A 23240-nucleotide genomic window follows, 5' to 3' on the forward strand; every position below is an offset into this window, starting at 1 on the left:
TGTAATGTGTAAGATGTACAATGTAATATGTAATCTGTTTCCCAGGCATTTTGTATGGCCTAATTTGTAATATATAAGATGTAAAGTGTAATTCATAATTTGTAGTTTGTAACTTTGTTGCGTATAAGTAAATGGAAATGTTTGAAAATGTAGCATGTGACTTTGTTTCTGAAATGAAGAGAAATTCTCGTTCATCCTGTCAGTGTATTCCTTTTATTCTTCCAAGCACAATTCCTACCATCTTACATTCCTTTTGTCGAACCCATCACATGCTAGGTAGGCGTCATACTGTCAACATAGCAGAGCGTGAGGATTGGCTGTTGGTATAGCCAACGGCCCTCCGATGCTTTAGTGAGTATAAGGCTACATGGAATAAACGGAATTTCGACAAAAAGGAATGGACGAGAGGATTAGATAATACTTGTCGAGATTATGTCGTCAATTTACGTCTCCGGGTTCATGTCGGATCGAACCGTTGTACTACCAACTTGCGTGTCCTGTAAAAAGAAATGATGGCGTTAGGGTTGGCCGTTGGTGTAGTCAACGGCCCTCCGATGCCTAAGTCAGTAATGTAAATAAGGAAGAGAAAAGGGAAAGGAAAAAAGCAATAAAAGACTTAGCTTGTTTTTTTCGTTATTTGGATTAAACTGTGTTACGCGCCGTGATGGGGTCGTGTTGTCCCCTGTTCTGTAGATGTCGTTAGTGCTCTGAACGCCCCTGTAATTCGACACACGGAGCGACAATAGGGGAAGATGTAAAGAATGTAAATAGGAAGGGACGCTACTAGAAAAAGGGTTTATAACGACAAACTTTTTCGTCGTTACAAGTCCAAAAAGTCGTCGTTAAAACCTTCCGTCCAAAAAGTCGTCGTTTTTTGTCGTAATAGCTTCCGATGTTATTAGTATTAACGTTAACGTTCGTCGTGAATTTTACACGACGGAATTTATTGTTCGTCGTTAATTATTAACGACAAAATGATTGTTTGTCGTTATTATGTATTCAATAATGTCGAACAAACAACAAATAACAACCAACAAAGTTAACGTAAAAATAGAATCAAATTCACCCAATAATTTTAATTATCGTCCAATGACGACAAAATATTTCGACGTTAATGTTACTATAAAATAAATATATTTTGTCATTAATATGAACAATATTTATAACCTGCAATTTATTCAAAATCATAAAAATCATATAGAATAATACACTAAATTTATAATAAACATAATCTTATAATAAACATAATCATCACAAAAGATTCATTATAAACAATTTCAAAATGAGTCTCAAAACAACCAAACCAACCAACCAAACTTGTTCTATACTAAGAGTTAAATCTCAATAATTCCTTGTTCTTAAACAAAAAATAAGAAAATTTCCACCGAATATCTAAAACTGATGTGTAGCAGCTTCGACCTATTTTTGCATTTCTGATCCAGCTTGTGAAATTGGAGTAGTAACATTAAGTTGAACTAATGCATCTTGAAACATTTTCATTTTAGACTCAACCAAGCTAACACGTTCCTTCATTTCATTGTTCTCAGCTTGTACTTCCTCCAGGCGATTTGCAAGAACTTTATTGGTTGGCAGCATTCAATTTAGTTTGAAGTTCTACTCTACTAGGTTGTAGTCCCTTTACATCTTTAAGTTTTATTCCTCCTCCAAAAACTACAACCCGATCTCGAGATTTTGATTTAAAACCTGTTGTACTACCTAGAAAAACAAAAAGAAATTACATTAGTAACATGAAAAATACATTTGCGAATGGTTTGACTGATCTTTATGTTTCTATGAGACAAAGTAGCAGAGCAGTGGCAGAGCACATGAGCCGCTACCATTACCTGACAAGATGAGCCGCAGTAGTCGGGCATTAATGATACCTCTAGCTTGTTTAAAGACCTAATACCTTATTTAACAATAAGATGGTAGGGTAGTCACCAGGTTTAACTAGCACCTAACAAGTTTTTAAGGGGTTTGTCTAGTAGTTAGCAAGTTCTTAAGGTGTTTAGAACAGTGATTACCCCATTTTATAAAGCGAAAGCGACTCCAATGCTTCTAGACAACCAAACCAACATATCAGATAGATTTTGAAATTGAAAGTTGGTTAAGGAAATAAGATAAAAGGCCTTAAGCATAAAGGTTCAACAACATAACTACAGTTTGGCATGTAAAAAAGGGTCAGGGAAGATAAACAATAACTAATTTATTATCATTAAATAAATAACAAAATCATGTATTCTATGAACATACCTACTTTTGTGTCATCAGGCATCTCGGAGGGAGCTTTGTCCCTTTCTTGTGAGTACAATCGATTCAGAACACATCAACCAAAGATAAATGTAAAATGTCACCTTGTTTTTAAAGACCCTTTTTCTTCTGGTACGGTTGCACCTGAGATTAAGACAAGTTTCAGCTAAACTAGAAGCTGCCATAACTAGCACCAAACAAACCTCCCTATTGTTGACCAGAACAAGCCCACCTCAGCTTTGAACCCCCAGACTAGCTGATGTAACACTGCATCAGCACTGTAGTAAAAAATGAAAAATCGAACTCAAAAAAAAAAAACAGAAAAATTGAACTAAAAAAGCAACCAAACTAGTCAAAAAACAAAACCGCAGTGGTCTTCCATTACTCTGAAGTCAGAGATACTCTTCAGCGAACTTCCTTCTTGATGATCAGTTCATGATGAAAAAAAGATACAACCCCACAACCAACACAGCATGAACAACAAATGCAACATACCCTCATATTTTACTTAAAGCCCCACTTACGAGTGAGGTCATGCAGCTGATAATCGATCTGGTACGCAAACTCTTGTTGTGGTCCGAACTATTTTTGGCTTTGAGAAGAACGGGCACTCAAACCTACTTTAAGCCCTAGTTACGAAGTTGAACAAAGAATACCACCAAAATTTATCCCAAGCCAAGCACAAAAAACCATTGTTAAGCAGGCCTGCAACACCCTAAGAGAATCTTCTGAACTATATAAAAAAAACATTAGAAAACAGAGATATTCCTCTGCTAGTAACAAATCTCAAGCCACGTCTGCAGTCTGCACTAATGATGAACAAATTGGCTTGACACAAAAAATTTTTTTGTTACAAATAGTTTGATCGAAATTGAAAATCAAACTCCATATCACTTGAAGCCAACAATACAATAATTCAACTAACATACAGTTCAATAAAATCTAAATTCTGGAAGCTAAAAATAGTTCAACAACCTCTAATAAAAATGAAAAGTACAAGTCTTAAAAAAAATACCTCATTAAGACGGCTTCACTTCGTAGTTTATCATAATTTTTAGCTCACCTCTCATTTTCAGTCATCATGAAATATTAACCAGAGATTTTTGTTTGCTGCAATGACAATTAAAACAAAGATGATTTTAAATAAGTAGCCACCATAATCTATGATATGTAATTACGGAGTAACAGTGGTTAAAGTTGGTATGTACCTAGGATGTCAAGTTCCCACAAACAATCTTGCACAATCATGATGCAATTTTGTACACATAGCACACACGCTCACTCGATCACCAACCTGAAAACATGAACCTATTAGGATTAATCCAGTAAAAAATGAAAAATCGAACCAAGTAGTTGGAAAGTTAGCTTTCAGCAGGCACACAAATACAGTTTTCGAAGGCTCAACGAGGGAGGGGTATCATAGCTAGATCATGATCAAGAATTCAAGATAGTATCAACAAAGTTTATTACCTTGATTAACGAGTAGATTACTTGTTGAGAGTAGACCATCTGAAATTCTGAATGACTATTGATGATACCACTTAAACTCCATAGGGTGTAGACATACACTGCTAAGTGTGCTAACTTTCTAAGGTGTGCCCTTTGGCCTCTGGCTATATGAGTTTGAGGAAATTTAATAATTCCTATGAGATTTATATGGTTGGGCGAGAGATAATCAGCATACTCGACAAATACTTTGCACTATGCTGTTCAAATATAATTATTCTCAAGTACTGGATAGTTTTTATTCTTGCACAGAGTGATTTAGCAATGACAAAATTGAATCAAAACTAAATGTGCAATCAGCAAACTCCTAATAACTCTATTATTTGGGATAATGAGGGAAGGGTCAGATAAAAATTGAAACTCTTATTTGGGATTACGAGGGACTGTTCAAGCACCTCAATTCGAGTAGCATGCAACGACAAAGCATTCAAACAACTTAAACCTGAGTAGACTGGAAAATAAAACAACTCGCAAATTCGGCACATAGCATGATCAATCAATCCCTAAATAAAATTATTAACAGGGCAAAATACACAAGGATATAAATTTACTTTGACATATTAATCTTTACGGATGCGGCAAGAGATCCGACTGCAAGCCTCTATAGACCCGCACAACCTATATCAGTCTTTCACTCACACCCTTATAGACCCGCATAATTTTGTACAATGCTACCTCTTCCCGTGCACACATGGTCAGTCGAACAACTGATGGTTGTTTCTGCTGCCCCTGCAAGCCTCACACATACACACCCATTAAGTTTCTTGCCGTCATAGTAGTTTGTACACACATCGGCATAGCTCTGCCAGTCTTGTACACATACCACACACACTCACTCACCAACCTGAAAACATGAACCTATTAGGATTAAGGCTTTGTGTGATAACAAAACTCAAAGGTACTACAACCTAAGCAAAACCTACTTTTACAACCTGAAAAACAACAACAAAGCAAAGACACTAAGCAAAACCTAACACCAACAATAGTGTTCAGATCAGCAAAACCAACAGACAACTCATCATTTGTGCAGATCAACACTCTAAGACAGTGCATCAAACAAAACAACATCATAACATAACTAAATACTCCAGTACAGAACAGAATAGAACAGAACAACACTCCGGGGCAGTGCAACACAACATAAAAACATCAGAATAGAACTGAATACTCCGGTACAGGACATAACAGAACAAACCCCAACTGAACAGCATAACATAATTGAATACTCCGGTACAGGACATAACAGAACAAACCCCAACTGAACAGCAGAACATAATTGAATACTCTGGGGCAGTGCAACAGAACAACCTCAACATCCTAGAACAACATACGAAGCTCAAAACTTACACAAAAGGGCCCAGTTTACCAGGTAGACAAAACTCTGAAACCAAAAATATACATGCATACAAGCCTAATTCTTAAGTAAACACTAATCAGTGACTCAATTTTCTGGGTAAATTAATTAATAATAACAAAACCCATTTTATGAGAACAATATAAAGTAATTAAAATTAAAAAATCCAAGAAAAACCATAAATTATATCCACTATCTGATAATTATTGGTGTTAACAAACATAAAATTAAAAAAAAAAATCAACATAGGAACATTAACAAGCCATAAAAAAACGTCCAAAACGTAATGTCGAAACATACCTATTCGGAAAGCAATGCTTAGCTTTACACCCCTCCCTCTCATTGTATTAAAGCCCATATAGACATCAAGATATGTATTCCAAAGAAAGTGATTAGCTCAATGAAGGTAAAATAAAACACATAACACTTAGTATAAATCATCTACTACGCACTCACTCTCCCCTGGTCATACTCTATCAACTAGCTTATCCTCTTCCATTCAGAAAATGAAAAAGAGCACTGCATTTAGTTATGAAATCTCCTTAGGCTCTACCTGAACCTTCTAGGTTGTTACTAAACAGGTTGGTAGCTCTATTATTTTAGGTTTTTACAACTTTGGAGCTGCTATTACAAATATCCAATAGAAGGTATAAAACAAAACTAGTATCAACGTGTTTCTCCATGTAAAGCTCACTAATTAGATAACAAATTATTGATCAACATCCCCCCAAACTCCAATACTGGACCTTCTTATTCAAACATTGTTAGATTTTGCGATAATAGTACAACCATATAGGGTTATTTAATTTAAATACTAATGTACGTTAAGACACAAAAGCTGCTTAGAGAGCCCAAAACCAACCTAAATGAACAATAAACCTCTTCACAAGTATATCATGACAACACTACTTATAATCAGGTATTAATTCTAGTACTAACATAAGTAAATCTTTTAAATCGCATAATTCAATTGATATAAACAGGGTATTGAATTCAAAAAAAAAATGATAATTACAGACTTTCGTATTAACACCCAACAAGAAATTATAAAAGAATCAAACAAATTGGGAAAATCAACATAGAAGAATCAATTCAATTATGAAAATAAAATAACATGAATTTTAGGAATTTATTCAAACGACAATAAATTTATAAATTTTACCATGGAAAGTATTTCAAAAAACCCCAATTAATTTGGGTAAAAGAAACAACCACAAAGAAACAAGGAACACAAAAAAGGAATTAAGGTCGAACACTTACAGATTTAGAATATTAATCCTTCAATTGGAGAAATTTGACGAATCAACAAACCCAATCAAACTAGCTTCAATCCTTTTCTCTTCAGCTTACGGTAGACAAACCAACTGAAATTCTCAGATTATTTGAATGAATTAGGGAGAAGAATTTGGAAGAGAATTATAGAAATAGAAAAATAGCAAGGTTGAATTAAGGATTTAGGAAAAAGAAGATGAACGAGTAGCGCCGCTCTGAATAAAATATAAGCGGTTTTCCAATCTAATTTTATTTTGGGAACTCAATGTCGGGCCTCTAATCCGCGTCTTTCTTTTCACTTCTATTACTATATACTAAAAGAGACACCAGGAGTGACACATGTCAATTCCTGGTGCGATTTTTCCCGCCAAAAACCACTTTATCAAAAAAAGTGTATCTACTTTATTTTATATTATTCTCTACCTTTATTTATAAACTATTTATGTATGGAAACAAAATTTAGTTTATAAATTATGGCAATAATAGATACGACGTAATAATAATTATTCTACATTTGTAATATTTTAGTCAAATCGTTATATTAAAAATGGAAAATATATCACTCAATATTTTGATAAAATTACCATATTAGCATTTTAAATATGCACATTAAATGAATAAATTTAAACGAGTATATATTAAAAAATTTATAACTATGCAATAGTTTGGAAGATAATCAGTTAAATATTTTGTGAAAAAAATTATCAAAATCCGTGCGTGCACGGGATCTAATCTAGTTTAGCAATAACGACAACTTTTAATTGTTTTAGTTTTACCTAATCGAGTTATAACGACGGTTGTCATATTAATAATATAACATTATTTCACTAATTACGACTAAGTCATAAGTTTGTCGTTATAAGTGGTAGAGTAAAGCTATTTACGACAAAAATTCTAGTTCGTCGTTATACATTTGTCGTTAAAGATAGAAATTCTAGTAGTGGGATTAGAAGTGATACAACTTTAAGTGTGTCGTGTTCCAACTCCTTGGTATTGGTCTTCCATCTCTGCCAACTAACTCGTATGCGCCATGACCTGTTCGCCTAACGATCTGGTAAGGCCCTTCCCAAGTTGGAGCTAGTTTTCTGTGTCGTGGATCTTTTTTGTTGGGGAAGACTTTTTGCAACACCCAATATCCTTGCTGGAAGACTCTGGCTCGAACATTCTTGTTGTAACTGTTTGAGACGGCCTGTTGATAGGACGCCATCCTGACTAAAGCTGCCTCCCTAAGCTCGTCAACTATGTCAATGTCGTAGGCTAGCACTGAGTCGTTCATTCATGATGTCATGAAACTACATCTTGTTGTCGGAAGCTCGACTTCTGGAGGGATCACGGCCTCACATTCGAATACTAATGAAAATGGAGTGTGGTTGGTTGCTGTCTTGGGTGTCGTTCTGTCAGCCCATAGAATCATGGGGAGTTCGTCTGCCCACTTTCCTTTGGCGTCATCAAGTCGCTTCTTGAGGTTGTTGATGATGATCTTGTTGCTTGATTCGGCATGGCCGTTGGCCTGAGGATACCTTGGAGTTGAAGTATGCAGAGTGATGTTGTACCTGGCGCAGAATTCCTTCGTCTTGTTGCTGATGAACTGGGAACCGTTGTCGCAGACTATCTCGGATGGAATTTCGAACCGGCGAAGGACATTTCATTTGATAAACGATATAACCTCCGGGTCCCTTACTCGTTTGAATGTTTCTGCTTCGATCCATATAGATAAATAATCGGTCATTGCCAACATGAAGACGCGATGTTCTGATGCTTGCGGTAGAGGACCCACTATATCCATCCCCCACTTCATGAAGGGCCAAGAGGACAAGATAGGGTGGATCATTTCACAGGGCTGGTGAGAGATAGACGCGAAATGTTGACATGAATCGCATTTCCTGGCGAAGGCGATTGAATCTTTCTTCATACTTGACCAAAAGTACCCCATGGTTAGAGTTTTGTGAGATAGGCTTCGTCCTCCGGAGTGATTTCCGCACTCTCCATCATGGATATTTCTGAGTGTCGACTCGATTTCCTCATGGTCCAAACATCTAAGGTATGGCCCTACGACTGATTTTCTGAATAGGACCCCATGGATTTGGATGAACTTGGAAGCTTTCATACGGAAGGATTTTTCGTTAGTCATGCCAAGCGGGATGGTATGGTGTTTGAGCCAGTATATGTATGGGTCGCGCCATGATGTGTGAATGGGTGTTTGAGTTGGTGGGGTTTGTTCGCTGATTGGGAAGGTTTCTTTTGTGGTGGTTGGGTACATGAGGTGGACTATGGGAACTGTGGTTAGTTTGGAGGGTTTGATGTTTGAGCCCAAATTTGCTAGTGAGTCGGCTTGGGTATTCTGATCTCTCGGAAGCTGCTGAAGGGCACATGAGTTGAATTTGTTGACGAGTGCTTTCGCTACCTCAAGGTAGGCCTGCATCTTGGAATCTTTTGCTGCATAGGAACCGTTAATCTGACTAATAATTAGTAATGAATCACAGCGTACCTCGAGTCGTCGAATGTGCATGTCACGTGCCAATGATTGTCTTAGAATCAAAGCTTCGTATTCTGCTTCATTATTGGTAGCCTTGAACTCGCAACAGACAGATTATACTATTGTGTCCCCTTGTGGCGACTTTAGCACAATTCCCAGCCCTGTCCTCCGTATGTTGGAAGAGCTGTCGGCGAACAAGGTCCATGCTGGTGGGACGCCGACATCCGACAACATATTGACTTCCCTGTCGACTTCGTGTTGGATACTTGGGCTGAAGTCAGCCACAAAATCTGCAAGAGCCTGTGACTTAATTGTTGTGCGTGGCTCATACCTGATGTCGTAACACCCTAACTGTATGGCCCACTTTGACATTCTGCCAGATAACTCGGGTTTCCTCATGATCGACTTCATGGGATAGTTAGTTCTCACAATTATAGGATGGCATTCAAAATAAGGGCGTATTTTAGTGGATGCGACAACTAATGCAAGTACGAGTTTTTCGAGATGTGAGTACCTTGTTTCGGCGCTGAGTAAAGACTTACTGATGTAATAGACTGGTAGTTGTTTGCCGTCTTCTTCTCTTGCTAAGACTGCGCTGATAGTTGATGACGTGACTGCAAGGTACAACTGAAGTTCTTCTTTATCCTTTGGCTTGAATAGGAGCGGGGGTTTTGAAAGGTATTGCTTGAGCTGTTGCAGCGCGGCTTCGTGTTGTTTGGTCCAACTGAACTTTTGTTCTTCCTGAGGATGTCGTAAAATAGTTTGCATTTGTCTGACGACCTGGAGATGAACCGGTTGAGGGCGGCTACTTGTCCTGCTAGTTTTTACACATCCTTTTGACTTCGTGGAGATTCCAAGTTGATGATTGCCCGGATCTGGTCGGGATTGGCGTCGATACCTCGTTGAGTTACCATACAGCCCAGTAATTTCCCGAACGAGACCCCAAACGAGTATTTTGTAGGATTGAGTTTCATGTTGTACTCGCGCAGGACGTCGAAGGCTTATTGTAGATGGTTGATGTTGTCTGAAGCTTTCTTAGATTTGACCAACATATCATCGATATAAACTTCCATGGTGTCGCCTAGTTGTTTCCTGAACATCTTGTCAACGAGACGCTGGTAAGTTACGCCGGCATTCCTGAGACCGAAGGGCATGACCTTGCAACAATAAGACCCTCGTTCCGTGATGAAGGCGATCTTCTCTTGATCTTCTTGATGCATTAAGATCTGATTGTACCCACTAAAGGCGTCCATAAAAGTTAACATTTCATGTCCAGCTGTGGCGTCAACCATGGCGTCAATGTGTGGTAGGGATAGAGTCTTTGGGGCATGCTTTATTAATGTCGGTGAAGTCTATGCATACACGCCTTTTTCCGTTTTTCTTTCTCACGACTACAACGTTGGCCAACCAGTCTGGGTACTTGACTTCTCTAATTTTACCTGTGTCGAGTAACTGTTGAACTTCTTCATTGATGATCTGGTTGCGTTCTGGAGTAAATTTCCCTCTTTTCTGCTTGACGGGCTTATGATGTGGGTCGACATTGAGTTTGTGGGTGATGACGTCTGGACTTATTCCTGACATGTCCTCGTGAGACCATGCGAAGCAATCCGCATTGTTTTTGAGGAATATTATGAGTTCCGACTTGATGTCGTCCGATACATTACATCCGATGAGGACGACTTGCTCCGGTCTGTCAGGATCCAAAATAACTTCGTCGAGTTGTTCAGATTTCGGCTCTCTGTATTGCGTGGGACCGGAGTTGGACTGTAATTAGGGGTGTGCACGGTCCGATCCGGACCGGAAATTGGACCGGACCGGACCGGACCAATAGATTCTGGTCCGGTCCTCGGTCCTTGAAAATATAAGATTTCGGTTTTCCGGTCCAAACCCGAAATTTTCCGATCCGGACCGGTGACCCGGAATATAATTTTAAAAATATAAATTTTAGATAGAAGAACAAACTTGTAGCCCGCGTACATTAATCTCCCCACAAAAAAAAAGACTTTAAATATTTTTTGTATGTCATTGGCCTTTATCCCATTTAAATTAAGCTTATGATGTGATGTATGACATACTTTAAGAGAAATATAGGTTGTAAAAAGATAAAATTATAAAAACAAATTGAGTTTAAGATTGTAAATTGCAAAAATTAAAAAAACCCGGTCCAAGCCCGTCCAAAACCAGACCGGACCTGAATTTTCCGGTCCGGGTCCGGTCCAGACCGGATTCTTTCCGGTCCGGTCCTCGGTCCGTGAATTATGAAAATTCCGGTCCACCTGTCCAACCGGTTCCGGTCCAGTCCGGTTTTGGACCTGTGCACACCCCTAACTGTAATTGCTATACCGAAGCTTTGTTGGTGACAGAAGGTTTCAATGCTACTTTGTAACATTCATTGGATTCCTGCTGGTCTCCCTTGATTTCCTGGACTCCCCATCGGGTTGGGAACTTGAAGGTTTGATGATACATCGACGGGATGGCCATCATGTCATGCATCCAGGGCCTGCCCAAAATAATGTCGTAAGATGACGAGCAATCAATAACACAAAATTTTACCTGTTGATTCACCCCTTGGGCATAGACTGGCAAAGTGACTTCGCCAAAGGTGGTTTTTGCTTCGACACCGAATCCTATCAGAACTGTTGACTTCTTGATGACGTCCGTTTCTGGGTTCAGCCCCATCTCTTTGAGGGCATCCAACATCATGACGTTGGTGGAGCTTCCATTATCAACAAGGATATCTTCTGATCATGCAATTCCCGACGGGGGTGGATATCACTAATCCGTCATGGTGCTTGTCAGAGATGTCCCCTGCGTTAGATTCGTCGAAGGATATGGGATTCGCATATTTTGCAGCGACCGCCCTCGCTATTTTATCAACCTCGTTCTCCCGAGCATGTCTTTTCGCTGCAGAATAAGTCAAACTACAAATGTCAGAACCTCCAGCAATAAAATTAACAGTTTTAGTAAGATGAGGAGGTGTAGGAGGTTGAGAAGGAGAGTTGGGGTGTTTTTGCTGACGACGCCACGGCTTTATCAGATATGACGTTCTGGAGATGTCTGTTCTTCAGTAGATAGGCAACTTCTCTTCTCAGCGCTACGCACTCGTTGGTGGTTTAGTCGATGTCGGCATGAAAGTCACACCACTTTGAAGGATCTTTCTTCGAGTCGGGTTTGCTGGACTTCGGCGGCCATTGTACTGCTTTCCCCATTTTCGACAAGTGGTTCATCAAACCTACAGTATCAACACAGAAAGAATATTTATTAATCCTGGGAGGCAGGCCGGGGCTGTTCTTCCAGTCTGTGTCGTCATCTTCTTCCACCACTGCTACTTGCTGTGGCTGGGAGTAGGGGGATGGACGATCATCTCTCCTCTTGGAATAAGACAATCGTATATCTTTCTTTGCGTAATTATTGGTTCTTTTCCTGCAATAGAGAGTTTCTTCGAGCCTGACTTGGGCCATGGCTTTGGCTTGTGCATCTTCAAATGTTTTGCAGGGATATTTGATGAGGTCTCTCCATAGATCTGTTTCCCCATATAGCCCCTGCCTGAATGCTTCATTGCGTTTGAAACGTCACACTCTGAGACTGTCACCTTCTCCCTGATGAACTGGGTAATGTAATCCTTTAAGGGTCATCAGGTCGTTGGACCACGCGGTACAGGTCGCTTGTCTGCTTCTCTAATCCCCTGCTGCTGGCTAATTGTTGGTTGAACATGTTGTCGAGATGTGCAAAGGAGGTGATGCATCCGTTGGGCAAGCTGGTTAACCACTTCAAGGCGGGTCCGACTAATGTTGAGCAAAACCCTTTGCACAGACAGGCTTCTCTCACATGCTTGGGAACTGGGATTTTCATCATACGTTGTTTGTAGGTTAGTATATGATCTCTCGGGTCGGAGGTTCCATCATACATTGGCATGTTATGTGGGCTGAACCGCTTCGGAATGTCGATTGCATCAATGGGATCGGCATATGGTGAGTCGGCATAACTATCTAGGCTAGCTTCTGTTAGGTTATGACAAATATAAAACATATATTTCATGCGGAAAAACCATAAAGCCAGGAATCCAAATTAATTGCCAAATAGTGAATTAGCATAATTTAGTATACATACATGTGATACGTGCCTTCCCTAGCTGCTCCCGAACCGAACAAGAATAAGGTTAGAACTCTCCAAGTGTTGTCCCTCCGTAGATAGTCCACAGCACGTTCGGATCCTCCTTAGATTCAATTGACTAGAATATAGTCTAAGGTTTTATGTTATTCGAAACTTAATTATATTGGCAAATTATTAAGTTAGTTTAATCTTAAACTATATGAATACTTATGATTGATTTGTTATAAATTGTGATTATGTATCACCTATTTATAGGGAGGAAATATCGGACTTAGATTTCCACAAGGATTCAATTTACTAATTTGATTAGCATTCTATTAAAATTAATCCTTTTAATTAAGTGTTTAATCAAACAACTAACTCTTGTGGATTTAGGAAAACAGTTAATCGGACAATCCTAAGCATTTAAGGATTTGTAGCGTTGCACGAACACACACACACACACACGCAGCCCACGAATGGGCGCGCTGTGCGCGCGGCTCTGCCCAGCAGCGCTAGCAGTCATGCGGCCCATTGCAAGGGCGCTGCTGCCAGCCTGCCTTGCCTTGCTCGGCTGGGCCTGGCCTTGCTCTGTGCTCGGCTGGGCCTGCCTTGCTTGGCGGGCTTCGCTGCTGCTGCTGCTCGCTTGCGCGGGCTTCGCTAGGCGCAGGCCTGGCTTCGTGCTGGGCCTTGCGTCAAGCGAGCTCGTCCGATGTTTATTTCGTACGTCGCGCTTCCGATTCCGGAATTCATTTCCGATTCGAACAATATTTAATATTTCCGATTCCGGAATTTATTTCCGTTTCGAAAAAATATTTAATATTTTCAATTCCGGAATTTATTTCGGATTCCGATAATATTTCCGATTCTGGCAATATTTCCGTTTCCGGCAATATTTCCGATTCTGACAATATTTCCATTTCCAATAATATTTTCCGATACGTACCATGTTTCCGTTTCCGGCAACATCTACAACTTGGATAATATTTATATTTCCGTTACGATCCATATTTTCGTTTCCGGCAATATCATCGTTTCCGGAGTATTCATAATTTGCCTTTTGACAATTTCAGCTCCCATTGGAACCGAGATACGTCGATTCCGAATATTCATAAATGGAGTATTTAATTCACTTAAATACTTGATCCGTTCACGTACTATTTGTGTGACCCTACGGGTTCAGTGAAGAGTAAGCTGTGGATTAATATTATTAATTCCACTTGAGCTGAAGCGGCCTCTAGCTAGGCATTCAGTTCACTTGATCTCACTGAATTATTAACTTGTTAATTAAAACTGAACCACATTTATTAGACTTAGAATTAAATGAATACTTGGACCAAGGGCATTATTTCCTTCAGTCTCCCACTTGTCCTTAGGGACAAGTGTGCATTTCCTAATTCCTTTGTCACTCGATGCTTGCTCTTGAACATAAGGTAAGAGTTGTAATCCTTATTATGTCCAGAGGTGTTTCTCGGTTTCAGAGTTCAACTGATCAAATAAACAGATAATCATAGCCTATGATTCATCTGAGCACGGCCATGCATTTTACAGTTTCTAGCTCTCCGAGTGGCCTTGTACAACTTTCAGCATCTCATCCCGATTTATGGGAGGACAATCCCTATCTTGTGATCTTGAGGTTAGACTTCGTTTGATAGGTGATTACCCGAGCGTTGCCGTTATAGCCTCCTTTTACGGTGTGACGATTGACAACGTCAAAGTAACCAGTTCTCAAACAAGTAATATCAAATCACTCAGGTATTGAGGATTAGTGTCTAATAATTTAAAGAAATTTACTTATGACAGATTTTCATCTCTTACAGTAAAGTTTCATAGGTCTGTCCGATACTAGTCTTCTCAAAGTAAGTATCTATGCAAATGATTGCAACATTGCCATGTCCACATAGTTCAAGAAACAGAACCACTAGTCATCTTGCATTCTAGTCGTCTAGTGTTTTCTATGCGTCCATCTTTATAGAAAACTCCGACCAGGGACCTTTTTTCAACTTTTGACATTCAAGTTCACTTTATAGACATTTCTTAGTCATAGGGCTGGTCCTTACAGTCTATCTTGAATATATCGTCAAATTAAAGGGACTCATCATTTAATAAACCACAAATTAAATGGAAAATGAATTATATTCATTTATATGAATGGTTAACCAATAACGTTTTACAAAGTATTAAACTCTAAAACTTTATAACATTAATTAAGGAAATCAAAGCCATTCTCCAACATGCTTGATTCCCATAGCTGCAGTGTGCGAGTTGTGCTTCGCTTGCGGCAGAGGTTTAGTTAATGGATCTGAGATGTTGTCGTCAGTTCTAATCTTGCTTATATCGACTTCTTTTCTTTCAACGAACTCTCGTAGAAGGTGAAATCTACGAAGTACATGCTTGACTCTCTGGTGGTGTCTAGGCTCCTTTGCCCGTGCAATAGCTCCGTTATTGTCACAATATAGAGCTATTGGTCCTTTAATGGAGGGGACTACACCAAGTTCACCTATGAACTTACTTAGCCAAATAGCTTCCTTTGCTGCTTCATGTGCAGCAATGTACTCCGCTTCAGTTGTAGGATCCGCAATGGTGCTTTGCTTAGCACTTTTCCAGCTTACTGCACCTCCGTTGAGGCAGAAGACAAACCCAGATTGTGATCTGAAATCATCCTTTTCAATTTGGAAACTTGCGTCCGTATAGCCTTTAACAATTAATTCATCATCTCCACCATAGACCAGGAAATCATCTTTGTGCCATTTCAGGTACTTCACAATATTCTTGGCAGCAGTCCAATGTGCCTCTCCTGGGTCTGACTGGTATCTGCTCGTAGCACTGAGTGCGTACGCAACATCCGGGCGTGTACATATCATAGCATACATTATTAAACCAATCAATGATGCATATGGAATCCCACTCATTCGTCTACGCTCATCTAGTGTTTTTTTGGGCACTGAGTCTTTCTTAGAGTCATTCAATGAGACATGGGTAGGTAGCCTCGCTTGGAGTCTGCCATATTGAACCTTTCAAGCACCTTATTGATATAAGTGCTTTGACTAAGTCCAATCATCCTTTTAGATCTATCTCTGTAAATCTTGATGCCCAGTATGTACTGTGCTTCTCCTAGATCCTTCATCGAAAAACATTTCCCAAGCCAAATCTTAACAGAGTTCAACATAGGAATGTCATTTCCGATAAGTAATATGTCGTCGACATTAATACTAGAAAAGCAATTTTGCTCCCACTGACCTTCTTGTATACACAAGATTCGTCTGCGTTCTTGACGAAGCCAAAGTCACTGAGTGCTTCATCAAAACGTATATTCCAGCTCCTTGATGCTTGCTTCAATCCATAAATGGATTTCTTAAGCTTGCATACCTTTTTAGCATTCTTTGGATCCTCAAAACCCTCAGGTTGTGTCATAGACACAGTTTCTGTTAAACCGTCGTTTAAGAAAGCGGTTTTGACATCCATCTGCCATATTTTGTAATCGTAATATGCATCGATTGCTAACATTATCCGAATAGACTTTAGCATTGCAACTGGTGAAAAGGTTTCATCGTAATCCACACCATGGACTTGCCTGTAACCTTTTGCAACCAATCTAGCTTTGAAAACTTCTAGTTTCCCATCCTTGTCCTTTTTCAGTTTGAAAACCCATTTGCTTCCTATGGCATGGTAGCCGTCTAACAAATCGACCAAATCCCAAACTTGGTTTTCAGACATGGAGTCTAATTCAGATTGCATGACTTCTTGCCATTGCTTGGAGCTAGGGCTCGTCATAGCTTGTTTGTAAGTCGCAGGTTCATCGCTTTCCAGCAATAGAACTTCATGGCTCTCGTTCGTCAAAATACCTAAGTACCTTTCCGGTTGAGACCTATATCTCTGAAATCTACGCGGGGTTACATTTCTAGATGGTTCTTGATTCTCACCAGATACTTCTAAAGCTCTCTGAGTTTCAACCTGAATGTCATCTTGAGCATTCTCTAGAGTTTGTTGTTCGACTCGAATTTCTTCGAGGTCTACTTTTCTCCCACTTGTCATTTTGGAAATGTGATCTATTTCCACATTATTTCATATGGTCATCAAATTCATAGCTCATATATTCACCGCCTCTATCAGACATCAGTGCCTTAATCTTCTTGCCTAACTGATTCTCTACTTCACTCTGAAATTCCTTGAATTTGTCAAAGGATTTAGACTTATGCTTCATTAGGTAGACATAACCATATCTACTGAAGTCATCAGTGAAAGTGATAAAGTAGCATAAACTACCTCTAGCATTTGTACTCATTGGTACATACATCTGTATGGATTAAACCCAATAGTTCAGTTGCTCTTTCTCCAACTTTAGAGAAAGGTTGCTTTGTCATTTTGCCAAGTAAACATGATTCGCACTTACCATAATCCTCTAAGTCAAATGGTTCTAGAATTCCTTCCTTTTGAAGTCTTTCTATGCGCTTCATATTAATATGGCCTAATTGACAATGCCACATATAGGTGAGATCTGAATCATTCTTTTTGGCCTTTTTGGTATTTATGTTATAAACTTGTTTGTCGTGATCTAGTAAATAAAGTCCATTGACTAATCTAGCAGATCCATAAAACATCTCTTTAAAATAAAACGAGCAACTGTTGTCTTTTATTAAAAAGGTAAATCCCTTAGCATCTAAGCAAGAAACAGAAATGATGTTTTTAGTAAGACTTAGAACATGGAAACACTCTTCCAGTTCCAAAACTAGCCCAGAGGGCAACGACAAATAATAAGTTTCTACAGCTAATGCAGCAATCCTTGCTCCATTTCCCACTCGTAGGTCGACTTCACCCTTGCTTAACCTTCTACTTCTTCTTAGTCCCTGTGAATTGGAACATAAGTGTGAGCCACAACCTGTATCTAATACTCAAGAAGTTTAATTTGCAAGTATACAGTCTATAACGAAAATACCTGAAGATGGAGCGACAGTTTCGTTCATCTGATCTTCCTTATATTTGGGACATTCTCTCTTGTAATGGCCAATTCCATCACAATAAAGACAGCTTGATGTGGACTTGTCCTGCTTTGTCTTCTTTTTGGGAACTGACTCAGCATTGCCCTTAGACTTTCCACCTTTCTCGAAGGGTCTCCCTTTAGCCTTGAGTAAATCCTTGGCTTCACAGTCGAGTATTATCTCAGCCTTTTTGACCAGGTGAACAAACTCTGCAACTGTTTCTTCTCTTGGTTCACTCATGTATAGTTCCTTAAAGCGACCAAACCCACTGTGGAGTGAATTGAGCAAGATACAGACTGCCATCCTTTCGCTTATTGGTGTTCCTGGTAGACTTAAGGGATCAAATAATGAAAGCATAAGGTCTACATGGAACCTTAGTGGAACACCAACCCTTTGTTTAGTGCGAAGGACCTAAACATGTGTTTCTTGGACTTCCATCCTAAAACATCTGTTATGAGAACTAACCTACAGGCCTGACATTGATTCAATCTACTCATGGACATTTAGGTCACTGTCCTCCGTGTTTCCACGACAGATATCCCTCGGATTCTTGATGAGCATAAAAGGTTCATAAGCTACAAACCTCCTAGCCCAATCATCAGGGATGTTGTTCAGCATATAACCTTCTTGAGATCCGCATCCCAGGCGGCATGTCTTTCAGGGGTCATGTCTCTGGCATAGTAGCTTGGCATGGGATTGAATAGTACATACTCAAATCCATTGAGTCTTACTACTTCAACCAGCTTAGCTTCCCATTCAAGAAAATTTGTTAGGTTCATCTTGATCATAAGCTCAGAACCCAAGATGATGTTTTGATTGTTGTTTTCCATAGTTAAAACTACAATGAAAAAGAATAAACAAATAAATAACCATTCATAGTTTCTCTTAATAAACTTAAATTCTAGCATTCATGCATAATTCAATATTTATTAAGCATTTTATTCGAGTTTTTGTGTTCCGACAAGTGAGAATAAATGATTCCAAGACCCTTAAATCATTGAAGAATTAAGCACATTATGTATTTAGACTCAACCCTAAAATACTTTTGGTAAGCAAATCCTTTGCTAATAGTCTAGAAACTACTCTTGGTTGATAAGTACGTCTAAGGACTTATTAGGTAAACCTATCTCATTTTCCACGACATAAAAGGACTCCTTACTTATATCGTTGAGTTTCTCCAAAACTAACATGTACTCACAATTATTTGTGTACCTTACCCCTTTAGGATCAATAACTAACACCTCGCTATGGCGGAAAACTATTACTAAGATTGATGTAAAGGTTATCCAAGTAAGTGTTATTTTGGCATGGCACCTTTTAACTCAATTTTTAAAGTTTGGAACTTAAGGCTCTTACTATGTTGGTTAGATTTTAAGTGAACTAAAATCCTTAATCATGAAACATAATCAAGCCACAATCTCATGCATAATTAAGACATATTTAAAGCAATAAATGACTTAAAGCATGCATAAGATATAAATGTGATCTAGTATGGCCCGACTTCATGTTGAAGCTTCAACTTCAAACTCCGTCTTGAAAATGGATTGGAAACTCCGTCTTGAATTTCACCATGGAAGGCGTCATTTTCTTCAAATAGGATAAGCTATAATTGAAACTAATTACAACTATTTGATGGTACGCAGACCATATTTAAAATTAAAAACTTTGGTGCATTAAACCAATTTTACATTCAAATTAATGGTACGCAGACCATATTTTCTATCCTATTTGTGCCATACTAGTCACTTTCATAACCTGCAAAACAGTACATTTACAATATACCATCCACCCATTCATTTATTAATGAATGGCCCACATAGCAAGTTAGTAGAACATATTATGCATCACATAAATATTTGCAGCAATTAATCAAGGCTTCCAATAATCTACAAATTATTCAGTCCTTATTAATTCTAATCGAGTTGTTTTAACCTTAAAAGAATGTAGACCTAATCAAGAGTTTATGACTAAAACGCTCCCACTAACCAAGAAATTTACATGCTTTACGAATTTTAAACATAAAATTGTATTTCCTAGTCCAACCGGAAACTTACAAATTTAATTAAAATTTAAAGCTCATATAAAATATTATTTAAATCCTTTATTTTATTTTCAGTTGATTAAATTAATTAATTTAAATTTTATCAAGGTTTTAATTTTAGTAAAATAATTAATATAAATAAATTTATAATAATTAAATTATTCAAAATTAAATTCCGAGAAAAAATTAAATTACGAATTTAAATTTAATTAAAATCGTTTTCAACCAAAAAATTAAAACGAACCAATCGGGTCAAGACAAGGCCATAGGCTTGCGCCCATGCCTCGTCGAGGCCTCGAAGCAGCAGCGCCCATGGGCTGCCACTCGCATCGACCGTACCGCAAGCACGAGCAGCCACGCGTAGATGCATCAAGCCGAGCAAACCACGCCTACGCGCAGCAGCTCCCTCGCTGGTCCGGGGGGGGGGGGGGGGCAATGCTCGCAGGGCGAGTCAGCGCTCACTGCCCGCGCGCGGCCTCGTGGCTCGTCCCTGCCTTGCTCTCGCCTTTCCGCCCACGTGCGCATAGCACACAGCGTACAACAGGGCTGCCCCCCGCGCGCATGTGCCATGCCTTGCTCGCTGCATCGTACCGCATGGGCGACGAGCTCCCTCGCTCGTCGTCGCATGCCCGCACTATACAACACCATTTAAGGGTAACACTTGGCTTCCATTGCTTCGTGCGTGCAAGTTTCGTGAACGAAGTTTTAAAAATTAAAACTTTTATAATTTAAATTTATTGACAAATTAATAACTCGTATTAATTTCATAAATTTATGCGAAAAATCGAAAATTTATTATTCAAATTAATTTCCGATTATATTTATTTTCATGGATTCAAATCTAGGTCATAAAATTTTAAAAATTTTCAATTTTAACAAATTTTATGGTGGGTTTTTAATCATAGGATCCTAATTAAATTGCTAATTAATTATGAAAATCAAATCAAATTCTAAATTATTCGAATTTCAACAAATTAATTACAATTACAAATTAGGTTGTATAATTAACAGGACTAGGCTTTAAAATTATTAAACATATACAGTAGGTCAATCATAGATTCAAGATTTACACACAAGATTCGCAAATATTTAATTTAACATCATAAAATTATAAATTTTGCGTTCGAAAAACTAAAACCTCCGAAAAGTCATAGTTAGGCTTCGAATTTGAGAATTCTGGGTTTGGTATCAAATCTATGATTTTAGTCAAAATTTTAAAACATCGTTTACATGCGAAATCCACTATAAAATTATACGATTCCGACCATTATTGACTAAACTGCCGAAAATCCTGCGAACATATAATCAAATAATCGCACGAATTTGCAATTAATTACATTCAACGAAATTAATCACCCCTTTAATTCATTGCAAATTTATAAAATTTAACCATGTTAACTATTATTGATTATGGAATTCATTAGAGGCTAGTGATACCACTGATAGGTTATGACAAATATAAAACATATATTTCATGCGGAAAAACCATAAAGCCAAGAATCCAAATTAAATGCCACATAGTCAATTAGCATAATTTAGTATATATACATGTGATGCGTGCCTTCCCTAGCTGCTCCCAAACCGAACAAGAACAAGTTTAGGACTCCAAGTGTCGTCCCTCCGTAGATAGTCCACAGCACGTTCGGATCCGCCTTAGATTCAATTAACTAGAATATAGTCTAAGGTTTTATGTTATTCGAAACTTAATTATATTGGCAAATTATTAAGTTAGTTTAATCTTAAACTATATGAATACTTATGATTGATGTGTTATAAATTGTGATTATGTATCACCTATTTATAGGGAGGAAATATCGGACTTAGATTTCCACTAGGATTCAATTTACTAATTCGATTAGAATTCTATTAAAATTAATCCTTTGAATTAAGTGTTTAATCAAACAACTAACTCTCGTGGATTTATGAAAACAGTTAATCGGGCAATCCTAAGCATTTAAGGATTCGTAGCGTTGCACGAACACACACACACGCAGCCCACGAATGAGCGCGCTGTGCGCGCGGCTCGGCCCAGCAGCGCTAGCAGTCACGCGGCCCATTTCAAGGGCGTTGCTGCCAGCCTGCCTTGCCTTGCTCGGCTGGGCCTGGCCTTGCTCTGTGCTCGGTTGGGCCTGCCTTGCTTGGCGGGCTTCGCTGCTGCTGCTGCTCGCTTGCGCGGGCTTCGCTAGGCGCAAGCCTGGCTTCGTGCTGGGCCTTTCGTCTAGCAAGCTCGTCCGATGTTTATTTCAATTCGTACGTCGCGCTTCCGATTCGTTTTCCGATTCCATAATTCATTTTCGATTCAAACAATATTTAATATTTCCAATTCCGAAATTTATTTCCGTTTCGAACAAATATTTAATTTTTCCGATTCCGGAATTTATTTCCGCTTCCGATAATATTTCTGATTCCGGCAACATTTCCGTTTCCGGCAATATTTCCGATTCCGACAATATTTCCATTTCCAATAATATTTTCCGATACGTACCATGTTTCCGTTTCCGGCAATATCTACGACTTGATAATATTTATATTTCCGTTACGATCCATATTTCCGTTTCCAGCAATATTTCCGGAGTATTCATAATTTGCCTTTTGACGATTTCAGCTCCCACTGGAACCGAGATCCGTTGATTCCGAATATTCATAAATGGAGTATTTAATTCACTTAAATACTTGATCCGTTCACGTACTATTTGTGTGACCCTACGGGTTCAGTCAAGAGTAAGCTGTGGATTAATATTATTAATTCCACTTGAACTGAAGCGGCCTCTAGCTAGGCATTAAGCTCACTTGATCTTACTGAATTATTAACTTGCATAATTAATTAATACTAAACCGCATTTATTAGACTTAGCATTTAATGCATACTTGGACCAAGGGCATTATTTCCTTCAGCTTCTTTGATGGGAGTGGGTACTCCAGGGATATTGTTTATCATGGCCATGATTTGTTGGAGTTGGTGGTTGGTGTTTTCGCATATGCTGCTAAGCACCGGGATAAGAGGACTAAATGTTTCGGGTAAATTGGATTGGAGATGTTGGTAGTAGGTGTTTTGTTGACTCGCAGTCTGAGGCTGGTTGGGGGTGAATTGAGGCACAACTTGTTGCATGATGAGAGTCGTCCCCTGAGAAGCATTCGCACCTACAACATAAGGAAAATGAGTTACAAAGTCGTGGTTAATTGGAACAACTGGCCTGATAGGAGTGTTTTGGATAGAATAGTTTCTCGTGGAGTCCGGGCGGAGTGGTGTGTATGGAAGAGTTGATTGAG

The 23240-nt window shown here is 38.8% G+C and overlaps 1 protein-coding gene and 1 long non-coding RNA gene across 6 annotated transcripts; both read right to left on the bottom strand.

Annotated features, from left to right (window-relative positions):
* Positions 1–1239: 1239 nt before the first annotated feature.
* Positions 1240–6671, bottom strand: LOC110798709 (uncharacterized). Of its 5 annotated transcripts, XR_008920599.1 has the most exons (6): positions 6371–6671; positions 4308–4600; positions 3459–3544; positions 2483–3360; positions 2254–2394; positions 1240–1716 (listed from the first exon to the last, which is right to left on the bottom strand). It is a non-coding gene; the product is annotated as an uncharacterized lncRNA (long non-coding RNA). The 5 variants fall into 5 exon arrangements; XR_008920598.1 differs by having other exon boundaries at positions 2254–3360; positions 6371–6670; XR_008920600.1 differs by having other exon boundaries at positions 2254–3360; positions 4308–4614; positions 6371–6670.
* A 5300-nt stretch (positions 6672–11971) lies between these two features.
* On the bottom strand, positions 11972–12773 carry LOC130461415 (uncharacterized). The gene is made up of 2 exons (XM_056829511.1): positions 12517–12773; positions 11972–12404 (listed from the first exon to the last, which is right to left on the bottom strand). The coding sequence occupies exons 1-2, from the start codon at positions 12771–12773 to the stop codon at positions 11972–11974; spliced, it is 690 nt and encodes a 229-aa protein (XP_056685489.1).
* Positions 12774–23240: the final 10467 nt, after the last annotated feature.

The sequence above is a fragment of the Spinacia oleracea genome, chromosome 5, assembly GCF_020520425.1.
Source record: "Spinacia oleracea cultivar Varoflay chromosome 5, BTI_SOV_V1, whole genome shotgun sequence".
NCBI lineage: Eukaryota > Viridiplantae > Streptophyta > Magnoliopsida > Caryophyllales > Amaranthaceae > Spinacia > Spinacia oleracea.

Bases quoted from the DNA above. Each gene is read 5' to 3' on its own strand.
- LOC130461415 (XM_056829511.1), bottom strand. From the start codon at position 12,773: ATGCCAATGTATGATGGAACCTCCGACCCGAGAGATCATATACTAACC. The intron at 12,405-12,516 runs GTACCGCGTGGT...TGAAGCATTCAG, and splicing joins GAGAAGCAGACAAGCGACCT to GCAGGGGCTATATGGGGAAA.